The sequence below is a fragment of the Vigna umbellata genome, chromosome 5 (assembly GCF_029865625.1).
Source record: "Vigna umbellata cultivar VRB3 chromosome 5, Vumbellata_1.0, whole genome shotgun sequence".
NCBI lineage: Eukaryota > Viridiplantae > Streptophyta > Magnoliopsida > Fabales > Fabaceae > Vigna > Vigna umbellata.
Window position 1 is genome coordinate 57447595 of NC_142169.1, and position 23232 is coordinate 57470826.

The 23232-nt window shown below is 31.5% G+C and overlaps 1 protein-coding gene across 1 annotated transcript; it reads left to right on the forward strand.

Annotated features, from left to right (window-relative positions):
• The first annotated feature begins 12621 nt into the window (after window positions 1-12621).
• Window positions 12622-14982, forward strand: LOC124844010 (protein NUCLEAR FUSION DEFECTIVE 4-like). The gene is made up of 2 exons (XM_047320862.2): window positions 12622-14090; window positions 14405-14982. Exons 1-2 carry the CDS (start codon window positions 12985-12987, stop codon window positions 14832-14834), a joined length of 1536 nt encoding a protein of 511 aa, XP_047176818.1. The 5' UTR covers window positions 12622-12984; the 3' UTR covers window positions 14835-14982.
• Window positions 14983-23232: the final 8250 nt, after the last annotated feature.

Consider the following 23232-nt stretch of genomic DNA (forward strand, 5'->3'; position numbering starts at 1 on the left):
GCATCATACACATGCCATAGATGAGCTTTTTACCTTGCAATTCCAACATTTCAACTATTCCCCAGACCAACAGCTCGAATTACCCTCGAAAATGCCATCTGATTTGGTGATGTTGCTAAATACCTATAAGGTGGTGTTTTCAGTACCTTCGGGGTTGCCTCCTAATCGCTCCCAGAATCATACTATTCCCTTACTACAGGGCTCCGAGCCAGTGAAAGTTAGGCCATACAGGTACCCACACAGCCAGAAACAACAAATAGAGATAATGGTCCAACAAATGTTAAAAGACGGGCTTATTCTTCCAAGTACTAGTCCTTTCTCCTCCCCTATTATTCTTGTTAAGAAGAAAGATGGAACTTGGCGTTTCTGCACAGATTATAGGGCCTTGAACGCTATCACGATTAAGGATAGTTTCCCTATTCCAACCGTTGATGAACTCATTGATGAGTTACATGGAGCTCTTTTCTTTTCCAAATTGGATTTGCGATCTGGTTACCACCAGATTTTGGTCAAGGAAGAGGATAGGTTCAAAACTGCTTTTAGAACCCATCAAGGTCATTATGAGTGGACTGTCATGCCATTTGGTCTCACCAATGCACCTGCCACATTCCAAAGCTTGATGAACGAAATTTTCCAAGGCTTATTGAGAAAATTTGTCCTGGTGTTTTTTGATGACATATTAGTCTACAACCCTTCTTGGTCTGCTCATTTACTACATCTTGAGGTTGTTTTGCAGAAACTACAGCAGCATAAACTCTTTGCCAAATTCTCCAAATGTTCTTTTGGCCTTCGACAAGTAGACTATTTAGGCCATATTGTTTCCGGCCTAGGGGTGGCAATGGATAAATGTAAAGTACAAGCTGTGTTGGATTGGCCATGTCCAATGAACTTGAAGCAGTTGAGAGGCTTTCTCGGCCTTACAGGCTATTATTGCCGCTTCATCAAGCAATATGCAGTAGTAGCTGCTCCTCTCACCAACCTATTAAGAAAAGACAATTTTCAGTGGAGTGCTTCAGCTTCTGCAGCCTTTGAGAGTTTAAAATTGGCAATCACTCAGGCCCCTGTTTTGGCTTTACCTGATTTTTCTAAACCTTTTGTTTTAGAAACAGATGCTTCAGGAGTGGGTATTGGGGCAGTCCTCAGCCAAGAGCATCATCCGATTGCTTTCTTCTCTAAGAAACTCTCTGCTGCAATGCAAAATCAATCTACATATACTCGGGAATTTTATGTTATTACCGAAGCTATTGCCAAGTTTCGTCATTATCTATTGGGGCATCAATTTGTGATCCGAACAGATCAAAAAAGCTTGAAAAGCTTAACTGAGCAGGCTATTCAGACCCCAGAACAACAAAAGTGGCTGCACAAATTATTGGGGTATGACTTTACCATTGAATATAAACCAGGGAAAGATAATATTGCTGTAGATTCTCTTTATAGATCATATTTCATGGCTTGGTCTCAGCCTACCTTACAAATTTTGCCGGCATTAAGGGAAGCTATTTCTCAAGATATTCACCTCAAGGCTGTTCTCGACTTGTGTTTACTTCATAAGCCTCCACATCCAAATTATTCTGTACATGATAACTTGCTTTTCTGGAAGGGTCGCTTGATTATCCCTAAGTCTCATGCTCTGATTCAGCAGCTTTTACACGAATTCCATAGTTCTTTGATTAGGGGACATGCTGGTTTTACCAGAACTTTAGCCAGAATTTCTGCCCAGTTTTATTGGAAAGGTATGCACAAAGATATCCAGCAGTTTGTTCAAACTTGCTTAGTTTGTCAACAAGCAAAAACCGCTCACACCCTACCCGCAGGCTTATTACAACCTCTTCCAATTCCAGAACAGATTTGGGATGATATTGCTATGGATTTTATCACAGGTCTACCTTCTTCCAATGGCTTTACAATCATATTCGTAGTCATTGACAGATTATCCAAGTATGGCCATTTTTCCCCATTAAAGACTGATTACTCTAGCAAGTCAGTAGCAGAGGTTTTTGTTAAAACGGTGGTAAAACTGCACGGAATTCCTAAGACCATTGTGTCGGATAGGGATAAGGTCTTTCTTAGTCATTTTTGGCAGCAATTATTCAAGTTAAGTGGTACTTCTTTGCACATGTCCACTGCCTATCACCCACAGTCCGATGGCCAATCGGAATCTTTGAATAAATGCTTGGAAATGTATTTGAGATGTTTCACTTATGACTCTCCTAAAGATTGGGCTCGATTATTGCCTTGGGCAGAATATTGGTATAACACTTCTTATCATCATAGTTGTGGCATGACTCCCTTTAAGATTGTCTATGGCAGGGATCCTCCTACTTTGGTAAAATACACCTTTAATCATCATGACTCCCCCTCAGTTCAGGAACAACTACTGCACCGTGATCTGACACTTAACAAATTGAAATTGAACCTCCACAAAGCTCAACAGTACATGAAGAAGCATGCGGACAAGAAAAGGAAGTTCGTGGAATTGCAAATAGGTGACTTGGTTTTTGTCAAGCTGCAGCCCTATCGACAACACTCTGTTGCCCTCCGTAAAAATCAGAAACTGAGTATGAGATTCTTTGGCCCTTTTCCTGTTATCCAACGCATTGGACAGGTTGCTTATAAATTATTGCTACCACCAACAACAAAAATCCACCCAGTATTTCATTCTTCCCAATTGAAACTTTGTAAAGGGGATCCTTCTCAGTCTTATGTGCCACTACCTATCACTCATACTGAATTACCACCTGTTATTCAGCCTGCTGCGATTTTGCAATCAAGGCTCATCTTAAGAGGCTCACACCAAATTCCACAGCATTTGGTACAGTGGGAAGGCGTAGATATTGATAATGCCACTTGGGAGGATCAATCCACCTTACAGCAAACTTTTCCTAACTTCAACCTTGAGGACAAGGTTGGTCTTAATGGGGGTGGAATTGTAACACATGCAGCAGGGGTAGAAGGGTCTAATGAAAATACAACTCAGCAGGGGATAAGGAGGGGCACAAGAAACAGACTAACTAACTCCAGGCTGGATGACTTTTATTGGTCTAGGACCTAATCCATATAATTCGTGGGTGAAAGGGAGAAAGGGTGGGGAATTCTGTTGTCCTTTGCTGCATCCTTTCTGTGCAAATTCTCTGTTTTGGTTTACGTGTATTTTGTTCTGACCTCTTAAGGGAATTATTCCAAACATTCTCTTCGTTCCTTACTGGAATCTTAATAATACTAGTATTCAGAGCATTATTTCATTGCCTATTTTACGTTGAGTGCAGTGTTCAATTTTTTTACTGTTCCAGAAATTATCAGTACTGTTATATCAGTACTGTTACAAATTCATTAAACCACACGTTATTAGGAGAATCCACAATTTCTTGTATAATCCTTTTCATTTTTACTACTAATGACGGAAGGGGTGCTATGACCTCCAAATCTTTTTAAAAAATTTTAAATTTATATAAAGAATTTTTTAAAGTTTTCTTAAATTTTCAAATTATATGTAACATGCATATTAGGAACTGACAAAAATTAAATTAAGCACTTCTTATTTCTTTTATAAAACACAATATTTAATGCTAAAAAATAATAAAATATATTAAAAAATAAAAATATTTATTAAAATATTGTTTTATTTATTTTCTATTATCAAATATAATATGAAAAACGATTAAGAAAAAACTAACAAAAGATAAAAACAATACAAATTCAACTTATTTATATATTTCGAAACATAGTATTAATAATTCAATTATTTAATTAAAGAAGTATTCAAGTACTAATTTCTTAGAATATAATTTAAGAAAACATATTTAAATATGAACATATTCAATTAGTAAAACAGATAAATTAGAAAAATTTATTTAAAGTAAGGTCGATATTAAATATAACTTCAAAAACTATAAATTTTAAGTGTATTATTATAGTTCTACCAAAATGATTGATGAACATGCACCACTCTCCCTCGTTCTTGTTCTTCTGTTTCTTGATTGCGGTGATGTTATGATGGTGGATTTAATTGAATTAATGCAGTGCCTTTTTTTTTTCTTTTTCCAATGAGCATGTAGTGAAAGAATTTCTTATTAATATAACTCATTTGGTTAAGTAGAATGAATGATTTGTTGTAAACTTCTTACATGCAATAATCTTTATGGACAAATAAAAAATATAACAATAATGAAGCTTTTACTTCACATTTCATAAATGTAGTTTAACATTTATACTGATCTTAGTGGATTTCACTACTGAAAAAACAATCCTTGTAAAAAGAATTACTCCCTGATATTTAAAAATAAATAAATAAATTTGGAGTTTAGCTTTTTGTAAAAATTAATCTAGAATGTCTCTTTTGTTAATTATTTTTTTAGAAAACTACCCATTTTTTATAGTACAATAATTCAATAAACCGTAAGCAAAATACTTTACTCCCTCCATAACTTGTTAGTATCATTTTTTTTAGTTCAACACAAATAATTTTTTTTTGCCTATAATAACTTTGCTTTTGACTAAAAGTTTAATTAATCTATACATTTTCAGGTACTGTTATTTATTGTAAAGTATAAATGGAACAGGTATAATACAAAATTGAAAACTACTTTATGATATTGCGTTTGGTTTGTGTATGAAAAGCATAAAAACGGTTAATTAAAAAGGAAAACAGTTTAATTTTTTTTTTCAAAGTATATTTTTGTCTTGAATAAAAAATATTTTACAAATCTTACCTGATCACATATGCATAGTTGACAAAAAAAAAAGAATAACTAAAAATATATTAATGAAGGTAGAGATTGAAATAAATAAGATTAATAAAAATATTTTTAAAAAAGGAATAAAATTATATCTTGTTAATGTTAGAAATAACTTTAGAAAAAAATGATACTAACCAAATTGACTAATTTTATTAATCTTAATAAATTAGTTAAATGGTTGTTTATATTTAAAAAAATGGAGGAGAAATTGCATTTTGTGATATTTATCGACCATTGAAGGATTAAGTTTTTTTTTTATTGCACTTTTGTGATGACGTGAGGCATATACCTATTGTGATGTTGCATGCATTAGGGTTTTGTGTGGTTGAAAATTTTAGCTTCAATACTAAAGGAACCGTTATTATTAGTAACGCACATTATTGGACTCAAGTGGAAAGCTTTTCTTTCAAGTGATTTGGTTATATATAGCACTAAGCCCTTTTACTTTCAAACATCTTCGAAATTTTCCACCCTAAATGTTCACACCATATGAAACCGATTGGGTGACAAAACACTAGCCATTTATTTAGTTTGAAATAATATATATTCTTTTCTGTTTTTTCATTTAAAAGCTTACATAAATATTAAAGTAAAAGGTTTATTAATTATTTATTATATAAACTTCTAAAAATCTTTTTTTATATTCAATACTACAAATATTGAGCTTTGACGTTTGTTATTTTTGACAATTTGATGATAGTTCAAACTCTAACTTCATTTTGGAAGATGTCATTTTGATGTAGAAAGTTAAAAATAGGTGTAAGAAAACATTGTTCCTTTTCGCAACAGACGCTAATTTTTATTGAACGACATGAACATGCATCACTGAGGTCTTGTTCACTTGAGTGGATTTGAGGGAGAATAATTGAGGGGATTTGAGAGAATTTGAAAATAAATTTTTTTGTTGATTATTTGAATGAATTTGGAGGTAAATGAGATTGGATTTGGAAGTAAATTTTTTTAATCTGTCACGTCAATCAAATCCTACACTAATTCTCACAATCTTTACTTCCAAATTCATTCTCACTTACCTCCAAATTGACTCAAATAAACAACAAAAAAATTTATTTTCAAATCCTCTCAAATCCCCTCAATTACTCTCCCTCAAATCCCCTCAATTACTCTCCCTCAAATCCACTCAAGTGAACAAGGCCTGAGTGAAAGTTTTTGAGAATGAAAAGGGGAAAATTGATGTTTGTTATGACATTAATAAACGTCAATTGACGTAAGACCAAAAGGTAACAAAAGTGATGTATATCAATGTTGTAGGTTTTTTTATAAAAATAATTTATATATTTTTACAATTTTACTAAACTTGAAAAAGTAGAAAATCAACATAATTTGTAATATTTAATGTTTCCAAAACACATTTTAATGAACAAAATGAAGTAGTCAAAACTAAAAACTTAAGTAATTTATGTCTTAAAAAAAATCAATGGTTGCTACATGTTGGGTATGTCCTAACTTCATCGCTTCAAAAGGTACGCTATCCAATCTTGTTGTATCTTTTTTCTTATAGCCTTCGTTAATGGTGATGAATTCTTGAAGCGTTGCAAAAACAACACAACTTAATTATGTTTTTATTTTAATGTTTAAAGTTGAATGTGATTTGTAATATGTGAAAGATATGTATTTTTATCTCAGTCTAATCATCTCTAATTCCTGCTCGGATGATGGTTTTCATCCAAGACATGATATAGTAGTCACATTCCCATGAATTTACCAACTTGTTACACTGAACATGATAAATAAAATAATCATATATCTAGGTCATAAGTTGAGATACGAAAATTAATACCTTAATTATTAAGAGTTTCCACCTTTGGATACAATATTTACATTTCTTGTACTCTAGGCCTACACATAACTTTAATTACATTTAAATGCATTTTTCAATCAATGTTAAAGGTGATTTCGAGAAAGGAATTTTCGATGTCTTGTATACATAGTTTTCTAATCATACTTCAGTTGAAGATAACTAGTGTTTTCTTCAAAAATGGAATGCAAAACGATCTTTAACATTGTAACTACTAAAGTCTCCATATGTTGAGAAATCATTTATAGTGCAAAATAACATTGTATGCAAACAAAATGTTTCTTGAGAATATGAATTGAAGACCTCCACGCCTACTTCCTACAATTTTCAAATCATCGACTAAAGGTTTCAAGTTCACATCAATGTCATTTCCAAGTTGTCTAGGTCTCGATATCATCATATAATTTCTCTTCATACACAACAAAGGAGAAAAATTGTATATCATTAAAAAAATGGCCATGAACTATGTTTGCTACTTAAGTTCTCATAAGGATTCATAGCATCTGTAGCAAGTGCAAGTCTTAAGTTTCTTGGTTGTTCACCAAATTCTGGAAATGTTTAATCAATCTTTTTCTGATGGGGGGAATCATATGGATGTCAAAGAAGATTATCATATGTTCATTGATCAATGTTTCATTTAAGGTTCTTAACACCTTCTTTAAAGGAAAACAATCGTTCAAACCTAAATATTATAGGTAAGTACCATATCACCTTAGCAAGTGGACCATCATTGTCATCATCACTATTATTTTCGTAAACTTTATTTTTAAACCGTGATAAACCACATGTTGGGCTAGGAATGACAATGGGTCGGATCGGGTATGGATAATGCCTACCCACAACCTGACCCGTAAATAAAAACTCAACCCTAACCCACCACTAGACGCTCGAGTACCCGTGTTAGGAAAGTTTGTAGGTATTTTTAAATCTGCAAGTACTCGCGAATACCCACAAATATTAAAAACTATATTAAATTAAATTTAATAAAATATAAATTAAACTTTTATTTTTATTTTTTTGCGGATGTGGGTACCCGCAGGTCGGATAGTATAATACACACCTAACCCGTTTATAAACAGGAATTAAAATACTCGTTACACGCAGGTAATAAATATCTGTGGGTACAACTACCCTAAGCGAATTTTACTCGTGGATACCCGCGGGCACGACTTTTTTTTGCCAAACCTATGTTGGACACACTTATAGTGAAGCATACTCGTTTCAGTACAAGACACAATCATTGGGGCATGCATGTATCTTTTGGTATTCCAAATCCATCAGACATAAATTTTTTTTTGCCTTGTAATTACGAAAATATAACGTGTTATTTTCATAAAGCATCTCCTTCAACAACTCTAACAATTTTGTGAAACTCTTATCGGTCCATTCATTCCTTGTTTTTAAACTAAACAGTTTCAATGTTGCCGATAGTCGTGTAATGTTGGAGCATTCTGTATACATATCTTCCTCTAAATTATTCTTAAGATATAAATGAGTTCTTCCAAAAAAAAAATTCACCAACATCACATACCATGTTCTCTAAATGATCATTCATCCATTCATCCGCATATCTTGTTTTTCGTGACGTTGTAGGATTCTGTAATACTTCTTCATGCCAAGTTCAAACTGTATAACTTCTCATTATACCATAGATGAATAGATGATCACAAATGTTGTCTAAGTCCTGACGTATTTGATTAAGATAGTGAACATAAGGACAAAAATAGGTCTCATTCACAGAGCTTGGGTGTTGAACATATTGCAAGAACTCAAAAACTCTCTTTTCATACTCTTCACCAATGTCGTTCATTCCTCTAGCTTCAATCCGTACTATGTTTATAACAAACACCATTAATATCAAATTTTTAACTCTCACAAGGTTAGTCCTTAATTCATTTGAAAAAAATATTTTTCATAATTACTAACAAGCATACAAAGAAATCTAACATGATAAATTTGATAAAATTTTAGCAGCATTTCACATTTGTCTCTAAAATACACAAAATGAAAGTGATCATAGATGACTACAATCACATATGCATCCCGAGAACAATACAAAATTATCTCAAGCGAAATTTTATCAAATTTATTCATAAATTCTAATGTACACATTATAACAAATTATGAAAAATAATTTTTTCAAATTGTTCGATTGGACAATAGTTTAATACAAACAATTAAAAGTTTAATAATTTGTGTTAAATCTCAAACAAAAACTAAGTTTCACTCAATATTTAATTAAAATGACAAAAATCACATTAGACAAAAGGCTAGATACAACAAACAAGTTTCACAAAGGTAATATATATCAAAAATTAAAGTGCAACAACCAATTTATAAACAAAATGTAATATACATAAAAAATAAAAACGAAACTAACCTTGAAGGTAGTTTTGCGGCTAGAATAAAATGTCGTCGCCAATGAGAGAGAAAAGAGAACATATTGGTGCTTCAAATATGGTCTATACACGAAACCAATTGATAAAAAAAGATATTATTCCTAAATATTTGTTATTCACATATAATAAATATCCATATTTATACTCATCCATTTAGAAATAAATATTAAAATATTTGTTACCCACAAATAATAAAAATTTAAAAGTAATAAATATTTATCATAGATTTTATATGTAGTACTCATATACACGAATTTTTTTTTTATCTTAAAGTATTATCAAGGGAAATTAATTTATTTAATTGCATAAACTTTTGATAAAATTTGAGTTGTATCTTAGACAGTCAAGTCACAAAAAACCAACATGCCAAACTAAAAAGTCTGCCTTTAAGAACTCATGTGACTAAAAGTCCCTAAATCCCAAAATTTCCAAATTCATGGTCTATTGTTCTCTTCGGTTGTCCGCGAAAATGTTCATCCACATCAAACAACTTACAACACGTCACCATCATTATCAAATATCACGTAATCGTCATCTTGTGCCTTACCCACGATTTTAATTTTTAAGTATTTAATGTTTACTTTATTAATATCATATTTGAATTTCACAATTCTATCTACCACTATCTTAAAGTGTATATATGAAAAGAATCCTAATTTTATGTTGACAAAACATAAGATCAAAAGAAATATATTAATTTACAATCTAATTTTGCATAAAAAAATGATTTTTAGAACAATTGAAACATATATTGAATAATAAAACTTTTATGTTTTTCATAACTTGTACATTATCACCTAGAGTGATTAAAAAACCATTTTTTTATTATTCAATATATTTTAATTATAACACTAAAAATCATTTAGTATACTTGAAAAAAAAACTTTAAAAATATCTAAATTTATAAAAAAAAATAAAACTTATTCATATTGTTTAATTTTAAAAGAAAAGTTCACTATGTGGATGATAGTTTTATTTATTACTAAGTTTTCTTACTTTGTTGTGCAATCATTAAACACATTTTTCATCGTCTTTTCAGAAATTAGACAATTCTGCTTATAATTTTGAATAGAATAATCGTAAATCAGTCAAACTAGTAAATGCTTTATCATTCTTATGTGGATGCTTATGGAATACTTCACGTAACAAATCAATACTCTTACACTGATAGAGAGGGAAAAAGAAATATAAAGATTTAAAAGTTTATTTGTCGTTTTTGGTTATGTCAAATCAAATTGGAGAGAAATTTGTGGCTTGAAGAGCAACTGGGTTTTGATACTTCAGATTAATTGTTTTACTTACGTGGGTATAGGATAAGATCCATGATTCAATCAATATGATATGGTACTTCAGTTCATGTGATTAACAATGAGATGATTATAATTTCAAAAAGTAGGTCCTTGCTATTTGATGCTTCAATTGCAATCTTTGTGGTCCTATTAGTGAATTAATTTCTTATATAAAAACTAAAACAAAATTTTTATTTAATAGATAAAAATAAAATTATATGAAGTGCTTATTATGTATTTTATTTAATAATAAAAGTAAAATTTTATTTGTATAAAAAAAATTAAGGATCAAAGGTTTTTTAAAATATAAAAAGTTCATTAAGATAGATTTCGAATATTCTAATAATTTGTTAAGAAATGAATTTTAAATTTAATTTAATATTGTAAAATATTATAAGATGATATTTATAGTGAAGGTTAAATATTCTTATTTTTATAAACTAACTTTATTTTATTTTTAGTGAACGTTAAATTTCCAACAAAAATAAAGAAAAATAGGATGAAATGAATAGTTCTGTCCTTTTTTTTATTAATATGATAAAAGAGAGTCTCATGTTGAATATTAACACAAGACAAAGTACATTTCTCGTACCAAAGCCCTAAATTTGATTATGAAAATATGTAAAATTCAACACCTTGGGATTTCTTGTTGTATATGCTGTAAGAAGGTTAGGTTCCACAAAAGATGAGTGAATTGAATTACGGGAAGCATAGGCACAAGTTCATTCCGTATTTTGATAATGGTATTGTATAGATCAGGCAGGAGACAGATAATGTCTATTTATTAGTTCATGCGTAATAAAAAAATTTATTTGTTATTTGTCTTGTTATTTTTTAAATATTATCAAGTATTTTAAAATTCGTCAGTATATTGATTAATATTTATAAATATTTTAAAAAAAATATTTCAAAATATATAATATAAATTAAATATTTTTAAATAAAATTAAAAGATATATAATATATAATATAAATTAAACTAAATATAGATTAAAGTTTAATTTTAATTAAATTAAATTTGATAAAATATAAATTAATTTTAATTCTAATTAAATTTTACAATTTATAATCAAGTATTAAGAATAGTTACTACTCACTATTTACTAGTAAATATTTATAAATATCAATTATTTATCGTAAATTTTATTTATGAAGATTTATAAACATAATTCCTAATATTCCTAAGTTATAATTCAATGTAGAAAGATGTTTACAACAGGAAGATTCATTTCCACCATTCTTATTCATGGTGGGATTCTTGAAGCCAATCTCCTCCAATTTGCACACATGCAAATATAATTTTTTTGTTGATTAAGAAAAACTATATCGCTAAGTAAATAACTAATAATTTAACTTTTATTTATTAATTGATTATTAAATATTAGAAGTTGATATTTCCAAATTTAAATATTTATAAACTTGTTTATTACTAATTTAAACAGTAACAAAAGAACGTAATTTGATCTTAAAAATAAATTGAAATTGAGAAAAGTGGCATGTTAGTTCGGATCCCAAATAGAATGTTAGAAATGGGACGATTATGGGGAATTTTGGTTTTTCTGTCATGTATTACGTCATAACGACGAAAGACACAACAGAACCTGTCTGTTTAAATTTTCTCGAATACTGTAACCGATTAATGATACTCGTTTTCCTTTCATAAATTTAGAATTTTGCTATTGGTGTCCAGAAAAAGTAGCATTAATATAAATGGCAAACTAAGTCTCTCATGTTTGGACTATTTCTACTGAAGGATGAGTTGGTAGGTATATCGATTAAATGATTGCCAAAAAAAGTAAATTATTTATTTTGTAAGGTAATTCAATAGATACATTTGGTTCAAAAAGTAAAATATATTAATAATTTACTTTCTACTTTATTTGTATATTAACTTTTGTAGTATTAAAAAATTTACATCTACAAAATACATATACTATTTTCTTTTTGTTAGATTTAAAGTACCACAATATAAAAGTAAATAAATAATAAAATAGTAAAAAGATAACAAATAACAAACATAATGTAAAAAGATTTGTATAAAAATAACTTTGTCCATTATTATATGTATTTGAAATAAATTTTATGCCGACGTACATTACCAATTAAATACCATACATGTATACACAAAATTAAAATTAATATAAGAGCAAAATTTTCCTTCGAAAGGAGTCCAAGTTGGAATAGCATGCAATGTGGAAGGGAAGGGACATAGGTGAGATAAAAATTGGTGGGGCTGTTCTCTGTGATGCGCATTACACCGACAGCCATAAGTTTAAGACATCGTGCGTGTTTCGCAACTTCATATAATTATGTTTCCGTTTATGTCCTTGTTAGGCCAAATCAATATGTTGTGTTCAGATTTAACTTCAAAATCCTAGCTACCCGCGTCAGCTTTCATCATAACACAATGGATCTGTTTCTCTCGCACACACACAACATTTTGAAGTCCGAATCTCTGAATTGATGATGAAAAACATTGATTTTCATATTAATTATGTTAGAAATAATTTCAAAGCATGGGTGCTAGCTAGTATTGCATCATACACAACCCCATTTTGTAACCATTCATCCCTCCACTGAGGGTCATTATACTCTTGACTTTAGCTTTCACACCAGTGTCTCTACCTTTTACTCCACTTTTTCTCAACATATAAACCCTCATACATTCCATACACTCTTATTAGCTTAGAAGGGTACTTCTAAGTTCTTTTTTTTCCCTCTAAACTTCTTCTTTAATCTTTACCATGTCTTCTACTACTCTCCAATGGCTAAGCCTTGTTGGCACAATTTGGCTCCAAGCCATAATTGGGACAAACACTAATTTCCCTGCTTACTCTTCTCAGCTGAAGCAGCTTCTTTCCATCTCCCAAGTCCAACTCAATAACCTTGCTTTTGCCTCTGATGCAGGCAAGCTTTTTGGCTGGTTTTCTGGCCTTGCTTCTATATACCTCCCCCTTTGGCTTGTCCTCTTGACAGGTTCAACTCTTGGCTTGATTGGCTATGGTGTGCAATATCTCTTCATAACCGAACAGATTTCCTCTTTGTCTTATTGGCATGTGTTCTTACTAACTTTTCTTGCTGGCAATAGTATTTGTTGGATCAACACTGTGTGCTATGTTGTCACCATAAGGAACTTCTTATCAGATCGCCAAGTTGCTGTCGGAATAACAACTAGCTACCAAGGACTGAGTGCAAAAATCTACGCCAACATTGTTGATGCTGTTTCTCCTCACAAGAAGGCCAAAGCATTTCTCTTCCTGAACTCTCTCTTGCCTGTGATAGTTGGCCTAGTAGCTGCTCCTCTGGTCAGAGAATTTGATGCCACAAGTCCTAAGCACACGCGTGTTGGGTTTGCCGTGATGTTTGTCATAACGATTTTCACTGGAATATATGCTGTGTTAAGCAGCTTGCAATTTGTCACAAGCAAAGCATCCTCACTGGATATCATGACCGGTATCCTAGTGTGCCTTCTGTTGCCTCTTCTAGTCCCACTTTCGGTGAAGATCAAGGAACTACAGGATAATAGAGAAAATTTGAGAATTTACCATTTTACTATGGAGGAGAATAACAGTGAAGAGAGAGTGGAGAATGAGGTGAAAGAGGGTGAAGTTGAAGAAGAGATTGGTATTATAGAAGAAGTTGGAGTGAAGTTGATGCTTAGAAGAATAAATTTCTGGTTATATTTTTTTGTGTATTATTTTGGTGCAACAGTTGGTTTAGTGTATCTTAATAACTTAGGACAGATTGCTGAATCTCGGGGTTGCTCCAATACTTCATCTTTGGTGTCTTTGTCATCATCCTTTGGATTCTTTGGCCGTCTCATGCCATCTCTAATGTACTACTTCTACAGGTAAATGTACTCTTCCTACCTCCTTTATCTAACACCAACCCCAGCAACCAACTGCATTTACACTTCTCATTTAATGCATATAATGGCTACACATGTGTTAGTTGATCTACTGTAATAATAATAATAATGAAGATGAACAAAAACTGCAAAATTAAAACCACTACTTTTTTCACCCATGTTAAAAATATTCTACCAAATTGAGCCTCTCAACCTTCTGAAAATTACAAAAAAACATCATTCGGCCTCGTAAATATCGATAAACCGAGTGTAATGTCATTCTTCTTACTGACATAGCTTCTAACTATTATTTTCAGGGGACAGTGTAGAATTTCAAGACCTGCTTCACTGTTGGCAGCTATGGTTCCAACCTCAGGAGCATTTTTTTTGCTTCTCAACAGAACTGATCTTGCTCTTTACATTAGCACTGCGGTGATTGGAGTGTGTACGGGAGCAATAACTTCCATTGCTGTTTCCACAACCACTGAGCTGTTTGGTACAAAGCATTTCTCAGTGAACCATAATGTGGTGGTGGCCAACATTCCTATGGGATCCTTCGTTTTTGGCTATTCGGCTGCACTTGTTTACCGTAACGAAGGACATGAACACTATGAGCATGGGCAATGCATGGGCATGGAATGCTACAGAAACACTTTTATCATCTGGGGTTCCTTGTGTTTCTTTGGAACTCTTTTGGCTTTGATTCTTCATGTTAGAACTCGCAAGTTTTACTCACAAATACAATAGGTTATACACATTTTGCTTCAAATAGTATTGTTTCTTTTTTAACATTGTATAACATATACAATGGAGATTGTGGCTTGTATAATCTCCTATTACACTTGAGTAAAGTAATAATAGTAATAATACTAAGACAAATATAAATGTAAATTCATTTTCTTGTCTTCTTTATCACACATCTATTTAGTTTCCCACCGCCCACAGTATTTTTAGGTTTGAGTTGATTGGTGATGGTTCAGAGAGGATCATTCAATTTCAAGAACAGAAAATTACTCTTTGAAAAAAAAAAACAATGAAATGAAGAGAAAATAGGATACATGATAAATATCCTAAAAAGTTAGTATATGATCATACATTAATGTAAAAAATAAAAGTGAACACTTAGATAATTCAAAACATAATTAACTAATGTAAATAAAACTTTTAAGATCATATTAATAAAAGTTAACAAATCTATACACTTGTATCTAACTATTTTCAACACTTTCTATTCTCATGATAATTGTTTAACTTTAACACAAATGCACGTACAAAGAGATTTCTTTTCTCTTCACCAAAAAATCTAGATGGTTTCATATTTAAAACTTCTAATTTTAAGTCACTTTGTTGCATGTGAGGGAGGACTGACACATGTATGACAACAGTTGATTTTGTTCTGAGATGGCAACAAATTATTTGTTCTTGTTGATGTTGATGCATTGTAAAGGCCAACCATAACTTCACACAATGTACGACAATTAGCTGAGTCTTTAAATTGATAAATTGATAGTTATTTTTAGTCTATTTTGGTCCCTCTGTCTGCTATGAAAATAAAACACGCCACATCTGCTTTTTTTAATTTTTATTTTTATTAAAGGACAAAACTATCTAGTTTGCTTTGTGAATAAAAACCTAATTTTCTTTAAAAACTAATACTGAAAGAACTTCAGAGTTCTGCAACAGAAAAAATAAACTTCAGAGTTTCACTCTACTTCATCCATCATTAAAATATTCACATGTTTGTTATATTTTTAATAAATTATTATTAACATATATATCATATGATTTTATAGGGTCTTTCAATGGTTTGTAGAAAAATTAAACCTAAACCTGTGATTTTTTTCATCAGCTTCATGATACAGTGATAGAGGCACATGGAGATAGATATATAGGTCTGCACATTCATGGTTCAAAACTTTACTGTCATCCATAAAAAGAAGAGTGGTTGCTTCCCATTATTATGTATCAACAACTTTTGAGTTTATAATATAAATGAATTAGTATGGTCTTTTGTAGAATTACTGACCACAATTTGAATTTTAGTAGAAAGATTTTTTTTTCAATAATTATACAATTGATATAATATGTTTATTAATTGTTACTCATAATCCATTTTAATAAAAAAATCTATTTAATCACTTTTACTAACATATTTCCTTTTAATTATTTTCTACATCTACAGTATTTAAATTTTCAAAATCTTTTTTTGACAAATCAGTACCAAATTTATAAGAAATTTGAACTAACTTTTACTAATATTTTTATTTTAAAAAATTTATATTTTTTGTATTGTCCTTTTTAATTATAAATTTTATAATGTGTTTCTTGTTTTCAATGTATGAAAGGGATTGACAATAACTTTGTTGTTTATGTTCTATGTTTCTTAGAAATATATGAAACAGTTTAAATAAAAGATGACAATTCTATAATAAAAAAACAATAAATACTTTATTGGCATTATGTTTACGGTAAGGAATTGTTTGGAAATTTTGAAAATTGTTTTCTTTAGTATAGTTGAAACAGTACTACTGAAATAAAATTTATATAACTAGAATATATAGTGAAAATTTTATTTTAATTATAATGAAACTTTACAATTAATTTTTTAAACATACAGATTATATACTTAATAATAAATAGGTCATATTTTTTTTATTCTAACTAACATAATTTGCAATAGTATGAGATTAACTGGTCTAAAGATTTTTTTTATAGATAAAATGAATATAATCTTTTTTTTTTCTTAAGTAAACTGTTTCTATTATTGTTTTTTATTGTCAATAAAATATATATAATAATGTTTATAAAATAGTTTGTACAAATTTGTTCATAGTTTGTGCAGTTCTGTTTCATTATTTTGTATACATATATAATTATTCTAAAGTTTATAAAATATTTAAAAAGTTAGTCTTCATGATGTAGAAAATGTGTATGAAAAAGATGAGTAACTTAGAAGAAAACAGTGATGGTTGACAGGCACCGTCAATCTGCCTTGTGTGGTGGACTGATGAGAAGATGCGCCGTCCCATTAATTTGGATTGCATTATTGAAATTTAAAAAATTACTCTTAGCTATGAATAGTGATGATTTAAGTTTTAGTTTAAAGAAAGAGAATATAATCTATAGTTGTTGAATCATAATAATCTCAAATATGTGAAGTTATATTTTATCATATTAATAAAGAATTTAGTTAGAATAATACTGAAAGAGTTACTTTTTCTTTTATAATAATTTAAAATAAATTGTAAAATATAAAAATAATAATTTCAATTTTTACAATGGTTATTTTAAAATAGTTCATGATATGAAAAGGTTCTACACTAATCATATATAAAGTAAAATATAAATTTTAAAGGTAAAAACAAGAAGTGGAAATATATAGAACTTAAGACTAGATTGAATGCACTTACTTTCTCCTCAAGAACAAGTGAACTGTTCGAAATAAAACCAAACTATGCAGTAATGTATAACACTGTGTTTTCTCCTTTTTCATTTTCTAGTTTTTCCATTCACTAGTGCAATCGGAGGAAACGGCAGAGGTTATTTTCGTTAATAGGCACCAGTTTTTAAACCGAGGCATATTCAGGCGAGGTAAAAAGTGATAGACTTTATGCATCGGTTCAGAACCGAGTCATAAAAATAGTAAGATTATGCCTCGGTTTAAAATTAACTAAAGTAGTAACATTTTTTATTTTTTTAAATATTTTTTTTCGTTGGCCTTTATGTCTCGGTTCATCAGGAATCGAGGTCGTTTCTCACCCTCTCCTGAACCCCCATTTCCTCTCCTACCTTTCCCTCGTCGAGAACCAATTTTTCGGCCCAATCCCCGCCTCCTTCTCTGCACTCTCCGCCCTCCGCCATCTCAACCTCTCCAACAACGCCTTCAACACCACTGTCCCCTCCAACCTCGCCCGCCTTGCCAATCTCCAAGTTCTTGATCTCTACAACAAAAACATGACCGGTCCCTTCCCCCTCGCCATCGCCGCCATGCTCCTCCTCTGTCATTTTCACCTCGGTAGCAACTTTTTCTCCGGCCAGATCCCTCCCAAGTATGGCACCTGGCAACACCTAACGAACTCATGGGAAACATCTCCCGGAGCTTGGAAACCTCACCGCGCTTCGCGAGCTCTACATTGGCTACTACAACGCTTACTCCGACGGCATCCCGTTGGAGATTGGAAACTTGTCCCAGCTTGTCCGTTTCGACGCCGCGTATTGCAGACTCTCCGGCGATATTCCGGCTGACCTCGGAAGGCTTCAGAATATGGACATGCTCTTTCTTCAGGTGAATGCGCTCTCCGACTCGCTCACTCCTAAGTTGGGGAACCTGGAGAGTCTCAAGTTGATGGATCTGCCCAACAAAGTTATCTCCGGCGAGGTTCCAACGAGCTTTATGGAGCTCAAGAATCTAACTCTGCTTAGAGCTGCAGCTCCTCCTTCTTTGTTTGTGATGTGCGTAATCACTTTCACGGGTCATCCATTATGCAACATAACAACTGTTCATGAAACTGAAATATATTTGTAAATGAGTGAAGCACGTGTTGGTGGAGGTGCAATTAATAAAAGAGGAAGAGGAAGTAGCTTTATTATTTTTTAGGATTAGGAGTGGATGAAAGAAAAGTTGCAGGCGGTGGAATATGGGATGGGATGGGATGTGACATTGTCAGGGATGAAGGAAAAGTTGCTTGCACGCGGATTCATGCCATTAATATATTCCCATCTTAGGCCTCGGTTCTGTACTGACTGAGGCATAAACCTCTTTCAACACCGGTTCAGTACAGAACCGAAGCACTAGATCACGTGTCAGGCCAAAACTCAATTTTGCAGAGGCGCGGGGTAACTTTTTCAGAAAGTATTAGGCACCGGTTATGATTTGAACCGAGGTAAAATGCTCTATATGCTTCGAATATTCTTAAACCGGTGCATATAAGTTGGTGAAAACTACAAGATTGCCACCGCTTTCGAATATGCTTCGGTTTTTCTTTGACCGAAGCCTATTAGGCGAGTTCAAAAGCATATTTTTTACTAGTGTTTGGCTGTCTTTATTTGAAATTTCTTTTTACCAGGATAGAAAATGATTATGACTATTTAATCTAATGTTGAAATTATCATAACTTTTATATGATAGATTTAATGTTTAAAATAGTATGATTATATTTTACTTATATATATATATATTTATATATTTATATTTTCTTAATAATAATATAGGTTATAAATATATTATATGAAGTGTAATTTTTATTATGAATTTGATATTTTTTTATATATTTTATATTCATTTATTATTTTTCTACTTTAATAAATTTGTATGAATTATAAGAATTTTTATAATTATTGAATATTTTTATTGACGAAAGTAAATTTATTAATAAATTTAAATTTATCAATGAATTTTATTTATATATTTTAAGATTTAAGTTATAATCTAATGGTTTATTTCATCGATAAATTATAATTCAGATTTTTGAAGAATTTATCCGTCATTAAATTGATCAAATTAGATTGATCAAGTTAGAAAAGGTGTAGGACTAAGAAGGGATTAGAAAAGGTGTAGGAGTAAGAGGAAAATGAGAGAAAAAAAAGAAGAGAAGGAGGTAGAAGAAGAGAAGGAGAAGATTGAGTGGAAGGTAAGGATGCTTGACGAAACTGTTGAAACATAATGAAGAGGAGAGGGGATGAGGAGGAGGAAAAAGAAGAAAAGGAGATGAAAGAAGAAAAAGAGATGAAAGAAGAAGACTCAATCACAATTTTTATCAACAGATTTTACTAACAACCAAAATCTGTCAATAATTACTGATAGATATTGTCGATGAATATTTTTACCAACAAATATATAATGTTGCTAAATTACTAATGAATTGTGAAATTTATAGGAAAATTTTTTGCCAATCACTTCGTCCATAATTTTTTTTTCCATTGCTGAAATCAAATTATCAATTATTTTTTCTATTACCGACAATTTATGTTTGTCAATAATATATATGTCATTTTCTTATAACGACGTGGTGTAAAAATGATTTATAAACTTTGATGTATCCAGATAAATAAAATATCAAAGTTCATAATAATACCTAGCATTAACTTATTTGAAAATATCTCGCTATCTTTATTAAGCTTAATTTTAATATATATCATTCACTAGTGCAAAATAGGGATAAGAACACGGGTCATACGTCTCGGTTTTTAGAAAACCGAAGCATATGTAAAGGCAGTGGCATTTTCGTAATTTCGACGAACTTATACGTCTCGGTTGTAAAAATACCGAAGCATAAAAACCAAATTAACTCGGTTAAAAACAAAATTGAGACCTAATGTTCTGCCACGTCCCACCTAAAACTGGTAAATTTTTTGAAATTGCCCTACTACCTCGGTCCTCTAACCCAACCGAGGCATAAACGTTCCGAAATCCAAAAGGGGTAATTTACCCTAATTTCATTTTGAAGACTTGGGTATCCTTTACTACTCCCGTCACTTGCAACATCCAGAGCACGCAGTGAATAAGGAATTCCAAATTCACTTTCCCCTTGCATATCCATCCATGCGAAATCCAGAAGCAGCTTAACGTTGGCGGCGAGTGCAGCGAGGCATGGTGAGGTCGCGGCGAGGTCGCAGCAAGGTGGCGGCGAGATCTCTTCTTCCCTTCTTTCTTTTCAGGTTCAGACGCGATTTCGCGTAGGTAGGGGCGGCCACCGCGACTTTGTCTCCGCGGCGTGACGGTCCCTGTTCGTGGAGGTGGCAGCAGGGCGTTGATTCGATTTGGGGCTTGGCGTTAGCGATTCGATTTAGGGTTTCGATTTGGGGCTTGGCGACACTGTGGGAGGCGCGACTCAGGCTTCGTTGGTGGCGGCTGGCGGTGGATCTCGCCTTCGTAGGGGATGGACCGACAAGGGCGAGGTGATGGAAAACCAAAGGCGCGACGATGGACCGACAAGGGCGAGCTGATGGTGCGGCGGCGGTGGCGCGATGAGGGTTTCGTTGGCAGCAAGGGTTTCGTTTTTGGCAGCGAGGGCTTCTGCATTTTTGGTTTCTCTACCTTCAGTTTCAAAACTCATCATTCAATTTTATTTTTGTAGATTTTGCCTGCAATATGGAATGCATGCTGGAGTGATGAGAAGGGGCGAGAGAAGGCACCACGGAGGAAGCCATGGAAGCTTTGGAGATCCTGCAGGAAGCACTGAAGGAGAAGAGGTTCTTTGAAGGAGAGAGCATAGGATTGGTAGATATTGGTGCCAATTTCATTGGATATTGGGTTGAAATATTGCAGGAAATTGTTTGCCAAGTTATTGCTGCCAGGAAATTGGACTGAGATATTGCTGCCAAGTTGAGCCAAGAGTTTGTGAATCGCCTGTCATCAAAGAGGGCCTGCCTCCCAGAGATGAATTATTTGTTGTCTTCAAAGCTTGTGTAACTACTCTCTATACGCACTTCTGCTTCCCCATGCTCCACAAGGTGTGGCCAAAAGAATAAAAAATAAAAACCACTTTACGCCTCGATTTAGGTTTCAACTGAGACAATATAAGACAAGATACTAACTCGGTTTACAACCGAGGCATAAGAGGAAGACTTTTTACCTCGTCCGTATATGCCTCGGTTTCTCAACCGAGGCCTATGACCAAAAACAACCGATGTCATTTTTTTCTACTGTACTAGTGTTTAGTTAATAGGTTTTAAAGATAAAAAACTGTTTTACATCATTATTCAACCATAGATAATTTGAAAGAGAAATATTTTTTATTATAAAATATTTTTTTACTATTTAATTTGATTTTGTCCGATCTTTAATAAATTTTGCTTATCAATTTTAAAACTACATACATATAGTCTTTTTAGTTTAACTGTATTAAATTATTTTACGTTTCAAATATTTGAAACTGGTGTTTGAATTATTTGACATGTTCCAACTTGTTAGTTTGAAACGATTTTAGTACGTGAATAAAAGTTAACGTAGTTGAGTTAGAATTATTATATTAATTTATTTTTAAAATTTAAGGACCAAAATAAATCAAAATTTGAAATAAAAAAATTTCTAATTTCATTTTTAAAATTTATTAATATTAAAAAGAGAACATATCATATGATCACTTCAAACAATATTTTTTTTTTAATTTTTACCATTCTTATATTATTTTACTCTTTATATTTATAGTTCTTATTTATCACAATGAAAAACAAAAATACTAGTTTTACATGGATGAGAAATTGAAGTTGGATTTGCTGGCAAGTTTAAGACAATCCAATATAGAGTTAAAATTAAAGTTAAGGTGTGAAGTATACTTTAAATATTTGAAGTTTATATAATAAAGAAGTTTAGTGATGTATAAAATTTACTCCTAAACCAACCTCTTCTTTAATCTTACATATAGTTTTCTATTTTACCTATACAATATTTCTACTCTCATGATCCCAATCTTACATATCTCAGTATTCTTGCGAAAGAGATATGTCTTCCTTTCCATCTAGATAATCTCTTATTTTCATAACATTCCTTGACAAAAGTCCTTTCTGGAAGACCTATTATGGTTATGAGCTCAAATTATTTACAACTAAATAAGTATGACATTGTCAAAAGGTGGGTTTGTTAGAAAAAATAATTATTAATTTCAAAGATAACTTTTGTAGGTTAGGCCTATCTGAAAGCATCATGTTTCTTATTCCAACTAATATAATTAATGTTACAAAATATGGGTGCACATTAATAAAGTTATGGTTATATATATAAATACTCTAAATATATCATTCATGTCAAACAACAAATCAACTTATTATGACAGAGATTTTTATAGAAATTTTCTGACTGAATCTTCTTTATCATACTTTTCAATACATGAGTCTTTTAAAGAATCTGAATTTAATTCCACTGAAATCCACAATATTATAATATAAATAAGAAAACTACATTTTAAGTGTTTTTCTTAATAACTCAAAGAATAAAAATGATTTTTTATTATATAAATATTTAAATAAACTAAATTCAATTTACTAGAGAAACATATTGCATAACAAGTAAGTAACCAATGTAATATTTTAATTATAATATATGATGATATTAATAATAATATATAATGTATAATAATGTATTTGAGATGTTTTAACATAACCTAGTGCAAATGGAGGTTAGGAAATGAGGAACATGGTCTATGGA